At 47.4% G+C, this 7,805-nt stretch overlaps 4 protein-coding genes across 4 annotated transcripts; all 4 read right to left on the bottom strand.

Annotated features, from left to right (window-relative positions):
- Positions 1-109: 109 nt before the first annotated feature.
- BDV27DRAFT_94022 (uncharacterized protein) lies at positions 110-647 on the bottom strand. Its single transcript, XM_032078000.1, has 2 exons — positions 237-647; positions 110-186 (listed from the first exon to the last, which is right to left on the bottom strand). Exons 1-2 carry the CDS (start codon positions 450-452, stop codon positions 121-123), a joined length of 282 nt encoding a protein of 93 aa, XP_031920281.1. The 5' UTR covers positions 453-647; the 3' UTR covers positions 110-120.
- A 500-nt stretch (positions 648-1,147) lies between these two features.
- On the bottom strand, positions 1,148-3,102 carry BDV27DRAFT_151513 (uncharacterized protein; the record flags this gene model as incomplete). The annotated part of the gene is made up of 3 exons (XM_032071371.1): positions 1,148-1,220; positions 1,359-1,953; positions 2,091-3,102. The coding sequence occupies 3 exons, from the start codon at positions 3,100-3,102 to the stop codon at positions 1,148-1,150; spliced, it is 1,680 nt and encodes a 559-aa protein (XP_031920280.1).
- Positions 3,103-4,125: 1,023 nt separating this feature from the next.
- BDV27DRAFT_151511 (YoaK family protein) lies at positions 4,126-5,391 on the bottom strand (the record flags this gene model as incomplete). The annotated part of the gene is made up of 2 exons (XM_032071370.1): positions 4,126-4,916; positions 5,349-5,391. The coding sequence occupies 2 exons, from the start codon at positions 5,389-5,391 to the stop codon at positions 4,126-4,128; spliced, it is 834 nt and encodes a 277-aa protein (XP_031920279.1).
- Positions 5,392-5,791: 400 nt separating this feature from the next.
- Positions 5,792-7,420, bottom strand: BDV27DRAFT_164739 (uncharacterized protein; the record flags this gene model as incomplete). Its single annotated transcript, XM_032073748.1, has 3 exons — positions 5,792-5,881; positions 5,964-6,912; positions 7,341-7,420. The coding sequence occupies 3 exons, from the start codon at positions 7,418-7,420 to the stop codon at positions 5,792-5,794; spliced, it is 1,119 nt and encodes a 372-aa protein (XP_031920278.1).
- Positions 7,421-7,805: the final 385 nt, after the last annotated feature.

Genomic DNA, 7,805 nt, shown 5'->3' with positions numbered 1-7,805 from the left:
CTGTTCCAGATATATCTGCTGTAGATCCCACAACCACCATCACCGGAGCCCAAGAGCCTAGAAATAGGGTAATACTGCTAGATAATTCTCTGTTCTAGTATCGGGGTTTGTGTTAAATGATTAGGACTTATATCGAGCCGCAATTTCCTGCCAAGTGACCTGTTTGGGCCTTGGATAGTACGTCGCCTAAGTTGGTTAGACTCTGGACGTCTGACAGGGTTAATGGATCCACCTACCAGCTGCTCTTTTGACGGAGACCAGGACCCGTCAGAATTAAAAAAGACAATCTCGCCGCTATGTCTTAATCGAATTGTTAAGGAAATATCCGCGTCGCACTCCTGGCAATACTCATATGCCTTTAGGAATAGCTGAATCTTCCGTCGATTCCGTTGTTGGCACCTTGACTTGGCACTATCCGGTCGCCGGTGCCGGATAGTCCTTTTGGCTGTCATGATATGAATCGAGATCAAGAGTTGTCTGCGGACCCTCAGCGTAATCAATAAAATTTTTAATCAACGCGGACGGGACTTTTGGTTCCTGTTGGACACGGGTGTGTTGCCACTTATTTTAAATAAGCGCCAAAGGCCACAGTTCTGGTTTCAGGCCACGGATTTTAATTCTGCAAAGCATGGCCAATAATTCTCTCTCTCTCTCTCTTAGAGAAAAGTACTATGGTGAATGCTACTTACAATGGAGCCGCAGCTGTAGCTCTCGCCCTGTACGTTATCAGATGACACAATGTCTTGGCTTCTTGGCGGCCCACTTACGCTTCCCATAAAAGAGGTTCACTATTTCTTTTATTTGCTCGGAAAAGTTCATACCCTTGATTTCCACAGTTAGCAAGAGTCCCCGAAAAGGAAGGATGGGCGTCCTCCACCATAATTAAGATCGAACCAGTTCACTGCGTTAAAGTTACTAAATACGAAGGATTTGGTCTCCCTAGCGATGCTGGTGGCAATGACACCAAATTTGGCCCCCGAGCGCCATCGTGCACTAAGCTTATCTTTGACTGGCTCAAAAATACGCCTGTCTCCACCGAATGCCTCCTGTAAGCAGTCGTCGAATAGCTTCGCATCATAGCAGCTGTCATGGAAAAACCATGATAACCACTTGGGAATGTTACCTAAGAGAGAATCACGACGGAGAATCAAGCGAAGTAGCCACGATATAGCGGGTTGTCGACGCTCGCGAAAAATACGCCGCGCAAGAAGATCAAACTTCTGGGAGCAAGTGGATACATCCCAACCCATAGCGACTAACCCCAATACGATCAACCCCCCTGTGAACGTTATTAACCTGGTTCCAGAAGATGTGGCAGATAGGAACAAAGGAATCTACAGGAAAAACAAGACACACACCCTAGACTTCGGGGTATGGAGAGTCTGAACTCACCAGAACTAGATCCCACGGCCAAGTCCACAAGATCAGCTAGCTTACATTCCGGCCCCAGACTTTCTTGTATTAAAAGCAGATACTCTAACGGGATCCCTCCACGAACTCCACCCCCGTCAATCGCCAAGACGGTTGGATTCATAGTAGGAGGGAGAACGTCAATTGTAGTGACTGCCCGGGAGTTGCAAAGCAGGCAACCTACCATCGAGAACTGGTACTCTGCGTCGGGCGCCGTGTTCCCGAATAACTGTGGGCATAGATCACATATGGTGTGACAACACACCTGTGAGTGTTGTGCGGTACGAACCAAACAGTAAAGGCATATCTTGTCGGATTGGACACGGCACAGTTCATAGTTTGTAGATAGAAGATGCTGCCGCCGATATTCAATAGATGACTGCTCTCCCGAGGCATAGAGATGGTACTGCGTCACAAATTCTTGCTCTACCAAAGAAACCAAATCTGGTACAGATTTGGAAAACCTTGGCGTCTGGCGATGACAGAACGCTCGGAGGACAGGATCATGGTATAAAGTTCGGAAAACGGCATATGGATCCATTACTGTGTCCAGTTAGAACAGATAATATGCAAGTCGCCGAAAGGGTCACAGAATAGGGTGGGGAGATTGACCTTCAGCCAATCGGACGAAGAGAGAGAAACCCGAGAGAACAAAGGAAAGGAGCGGGTGAAAGACATACACATCATTCCGGGTAGACAGTGGTCTAATATTAGCGCAGACGCTAAAGAAGAGAGTAGGATCTCTAATTTGCATTCTTCCCGATGACCCACTTCGAGAAAATGCGCAACATGATCGCTCAATCCCGCCCCTACAGGGTTCCATTCGCGAGAAGCATTCACAAAGTCAAAGAAAGCCTGGTTTTGCGATACCAGGTTCCGGATCGCCGACGTAAATAAAGCCCCTAACTGCACTGCATTGACTTGTGACCAATTCTCTCGATGTACAATTTGTATGTTCTCCCTCTGGTTAAGAATCCATGTGCGCACGCCATCGTACCTTATGGACTCGGACTGCATGGGGTCAAGGTATACCAGATTGACATTGAAAAAGCACTCAGAGAGGTGGGTGGAGTCGACCTCGTAAAGTTGTTGATAGAATTGTTGAAGTGGCCCGTTGCGTTCGCTGCGGTCTGGGTTGCCCATCAGTACCACAAGCACGCGTGGCCGGACCGCAACAGGCATGGCCGATGCAGATCGCATAGAAACGCAGTCTACCAAGAAATGAGCTACTGACATAAGGTCTGGGAAATCGTCGGCGAAAAGGCACACGAGATCAGCAAAAAGAAAAATTAACCGTGTATAGACCAATCTCGATGTATTATCGATGGAGCTGATGGGCCATGTGATCGGGTAATCATATACCCCTGGCATAGCGTCTAGGACACTCTTGGTGGGAGTAACGTTGCCATCGGCGAATAGAATCGGACTCTCACTATCGGATGATGTTATATCGTACCGCAAACCAATTCGCGAGCAAGGCTGGGTCCTTCTGATATTGTTTTGGGGGAAAATTGCCTGGAGCGCAATGTCTTTGTTCTTCCCACCTAGGAATACCGATAAGAAAGGATGCTGTCGGCGGGGTTGAGTCAACTCGGAAACCACTTGGTCTAGTCGTCCGTAATCCCGGATGACATAGCTTCCGTTCTCACCCACACCCACATCTAACCAGCTAGTGTCGGTTTTCGGACACATCTTTAAAGCTTACTGTATCATACGAATGCTTCTTGATCTCAGAGGGAGGGAAAGCGCCTCCTTATTTATGGAAAACCCTCAATCTCTCTTTGCTTTGAGTAACTTTTATTCGTTTCAGTAAGGGTTCGGATAAGACAAACAAACAAGCCCATACCACCAATACACAAACGGTAGGCTGTGAAAAAATTTCGCATAATTATTACTCCTTTATAATAGTCCATATTATAGACATGTTGAGCTTTTCTTGTGTCTCCAACCCAATGATTTGATTCGCTAAGTGATCGTTGTACTATTTATTTCCATGTTATCCCTGAATTATGGGCGCCACTTATTAGCCTGCTAGGGCATGTAGCCGACCTTTCAAGACGAAGAAGGATACCGTCTCTCGTTCTTCAGATGTGAAGATTGACCGCTTCAAAACCATGTGTAGCCTTCTGGTATATCAGACTGGCCTCAGTCGCAAGGAACGGATTCTGTTAAGGTACAGACGCCTCTGAAAGTCTCAGAAAAGAAATCGGGAATACTTCCGATATAAATTATAGAGATTATATTGGAGAGCCGGTTGGCTTTCTCCGATACACTAAGGTCGGCATCCTCAAGGTAGAACTGGTAAATAAAGGAGGGTTGAGCTACTGTGGTCGATATGAGGCCTTCATCCAGTCCTGGAATTTGTCAAACGGTACTCCTGTAGAAAAAGTCATGTAGCTTACCTCGAGCCATCCCAAAGAGTCTAAAAGAGAAAACTGCACATAACAGTTTTACCGTTAATGTTCGTAGAAAACCGATCTGTTTCATTTTGACAGTGGTCAAATAGTTTCATTCTGTTTCTATTTTCTCCCTACGCCAAGATTATAAGCCAAGGCAACACTAGAGCTTTCATAATAATTTGCGCAGGAGAAGTGGACCCAAGGGGGGGGACCCGTGTCAGCCCTACAGTAGGGCTGAGTTGGAATATCCTCAGGGGCGTGAGATATGATAGGGCAGCCCCCTGGCATTAGATATCGCTAACTAATAATATAAATTTCATTGGTCCAGCCCATCATCCTCCATGTTTTCCGTTGGTTGCCCCCGCCAAACCAACCAGGCAACAGCAATACAAGCCTTGCACAAAACTGCGGTCCAAAACATCTCCATTAGTCCAACCGGGCTCTTGGCCCAAAGACCCCCCAGCATCGTCCCAAGCAGAAGACACACCACTGCCCCGCCACGTCGCCTGTTTTCCACTCCATATAACATCGACAAGGGGGGAAGCTCCGGGCTGGAAAATAAGTCGCAATATACACTTGTCAACACCACGCTAGTAAGACCATTGAACTGCAGGGCGCGACTCATCACTGCCTGACCACTACTCTGAAAAGCGACCAGCATCAATAGAACAATCACCTTCCAGGTTAAAGGGGAGTTCCTAGAAATTTGGTAGATAGTCACAATCGTAGCAGCTGTGGCTACGCAGAGTATCTGGATAGTAAATAAAAGACAGAGCACCCAGCGTCTGCGAGGAGAGAATCGTCGGTGAAAAAAGGCAAAGCAGAATAAGCCCACACAAAAACTGGCGATTGAAATTAATGCTCTGAGCCAGCGAGTGCTCTTATCGGCTCCCATGAGACCGAGCCCTAGGTAGACAGTGTTGCCGGTCTGCATGCTCACGAAAGAGCCCCAGACAAAGACGGCGGAGCTGTCGAGTAGCCCAGTGATCACGTAGCAAAACAGAAGAATAAGGTCCCCATGTTTAGGATTTATGTCCGAGATAAGATGGTTGATAAGTCTGTGGCGACGGTATTTCTGGAGTGGAGTATTAGAATCGGCATCGTTTCCTAGTAACCGGTCGGTTTCGCGTGGTGTGTGGGAAGCCATTGCAATCTAGATATGGGAAGCTTGGATAGAAAACCAGCGCAATTGGGAGGAAAGTAAGATTTACCCTGCGTATAAATCCTTCCCGTTCCGTTCGCTTGGAGGTGGATCCGGTGGAAATTATAAATTATCAGGAACGCGTCACTGTTCAGTTTTAACTCAGGCACCCACAATTGGAGTCCCCAGGCACTCAATTCAATTCACATGACCCCGCACCCTAATGCTTGCTGTATCTAGCGATCACGTGCGAATGTTGTAGAGATACTACATTTGCTTTTCTTATTTCTTTGTGTCTTGAATATTGATATAATAATCTGGTATTCCCATGAATTCGCCTGGAAAGGCGAGTGTTGAGTAATTTGTAGCTGTTGTTTTAAAGCTGAAGTAACTCGTACCAGGGACGTAGCTATGGTCCTGTATGCAGTGAATGGGAACCATGATGATTCTGTTGCCGCCTAGTTCCAAACCCTGCCTGGCCCACCCTGCGCATTAGTGGATCCGAGTACGTTGTCATGTTTTGAATAAATTCTAATTTATTTCCATTATAGCAGTAGCTAAAATTAACTTCGTATGAGTGAAAGCGGAGGCCAAGAGGCCCCCTCTCAACAGATGTCTCGTCATTATCAACCAACTGGTGTATTTGCTGAACACCCTCCCTTGGCCCAGCTACTTGGCTGACACTCAAGATCTGCTGGACAATCTTTATCACCATTACAAAAGGCCCCTGCCTTGTCAGTCTTAAGCCAGCACCATGGATCACCCTTTGTCCATTCTTCCTTGACGGGTTTCGAAGTTTTTGGGTTACATTTGCTCCAGCATACTCCTTGTATGCCATCCATTATGGCGCAACCGCCGGAATCTGGCTCTGACCTTCCGCATCCACCTCGAGCCCAACTACTTGGTTGACATTCGAATGTGTTTGGACAGTCTGTCAGATGGTTGCAAAAGGCACCTACACCCTTATGCTCAAGCCAGCACCATGGATCACCTTTTGTCCACCCACCACCTACGGCCTTGCCAGTGATGGGATCACATTTGTTCCAGCATACATCTTGTTTCCTTATCAAGCCACAACCATCCGCAGAGGTAGGTGCTGGATTTGTCGGGCGGGTAGTAGAAGTGGTAGACGTGGTTTTCGAGGTGGTAGTGGGGTCGGGCTTTGAGTTGGAAGTCGGCTTGGCCGTTGGGAACACCGGCACGACCATCATTCCTGAATAGCTTGGGATGATGACCATGGGCACATTGCCTATTGTCGTACTGACCTGTTCGTTGCCGCCCACGTTCGGCACCCGGATAGTCGTGCCATCGACGTTGATGGTTCCCCCCGTTACCGTATATGGTTCGCCCCCGACGATGACAATTTCTGGGATACTGGTAGTGATGGTCGAAGTCGTTCGGGGGGGATATCCATTCGCCCCCTGGTCGTCATTGGGATCAATCTTGACACCTGTCGGGCAATACTTGCCCGTTGTTGTGGCCGAATTGGTTACTGAACATCCAGCAAAAGTGGCCGTTCTTGTGGTGGAGCAGCTGGTGCCAGAGCAAGTGACCCAGTAGTTGGTCGCTGTTTGCGTAGTGCACTCCTCGCTAGAACTGCTACCACAGTTCGAGGTACAGCGATGTCCGCACCCGGGACTATTGATATCGGTACAGGTTGGGGACGGGGCCTGGCTACTGAAAGTGGTTGTTGGAAGGAATCGGTTGGGGGGACAGTCGATTGAGAATAGATCGAATAGTTTGAAGCATGATGCGGTTGGGATGGGAGGAAACGAGGGCAGTGGAGGCACGGGTATATGCCCCGGCTTAGGGGTAGGCTTGGGTACTGGAGACCAATAGAAACCCCCGGCCTGGACCCATACCGGAACAACTGTCGTCGAGGTAGCGGAGGTGGCCGCTAATCCAGAAGGGGTGAAGCAGTGCAGTATACTGGAATTGAGTGGGGCCCTGTTTGGCGGGCGGCTGTGTTTAGGGTCAACGTGGGCTGGAATTGATAGACTGATATGGACTGCTATTGAATCCCGCGATCCGATCAGGCTTAGACTTGGCCAGATTACTTGTAGCTGTCAGTTATATTGACTGTCTAATTTACAGTGTCTCAATCGCTTGGGAAAATAATATATAGCCAGCAGAAGTTTGTATTGTAAAAATTTAGTTGGGGTAGATATAGACTGGCAGAATTCCTGATTATCTATATTTACTGTCTCTAGTATCTGTTTAGGGTTTATTTTTATTATCTATATCCTATCTAATTTATTGTAGTACTCAGGGGTAATCTATATATACTACAAATCTGATAGAATCTTATTAGAATTAGTCCAATTCTATTACTATTTATTTATTTTAATAAAATATAATGGATCATCCTATCTTTCAGAAGCTCGATGGACTGCCGATTATTATTTGCAAAGTATGCCAGCACGGGGTATAGCCCAGCGAGATTGTCCGCCACGTAACTGGCCGGATCCATCGAAAGTCCTATACCGAGGCGGTTCAGATTCAGATATTTATTTATTTATTTAATCAAGTTTAACGTCCATATGGAGCCAATCGGCTATGACAGACACATGCGTCTAGGCAGTGGTCTAGGCCACTGCCTCTAATTTGCCCCTAGAGGCTCTACCAGCCTCTTCTATCCTCTGTGTATTCGTTCTGGTCCTTTTCCTCGCCCGAACCGCCTATCTGCGCCAGAGCATTTGGGCTGTGCCCTCCTCGGTATTCATTGTCTATTGGGTATTACCTAGGCGTGTCTAGGCTACCCCTCCTACTATCCTTCTCCCCTACTCTCTGCTTCCTCTACTAGCCCTAGATCTCTTAGATTATCTCTAGAGATCCTATCTATCTCCCTGGCTGCC

The sequence above is a fragment of the Aspergillus caelatus genome (assembly GCF_009193585.1).
Source record: "Aspergillus caelatus strain CBS 763.97 unplaced genomic scaffold BDV27scaffold_534, whole genome shotgun sequence".
Lineage (NCBI taxonomy): Eukaryota > Fungi > Ascomycota > Eurotiomycetes > Eurotiales > Aspergillaceae > Aspergillus > Aspergillus caelatus.
This window is presented reverse-complemented; position numbering and strand designations above follow the sequence as displayed.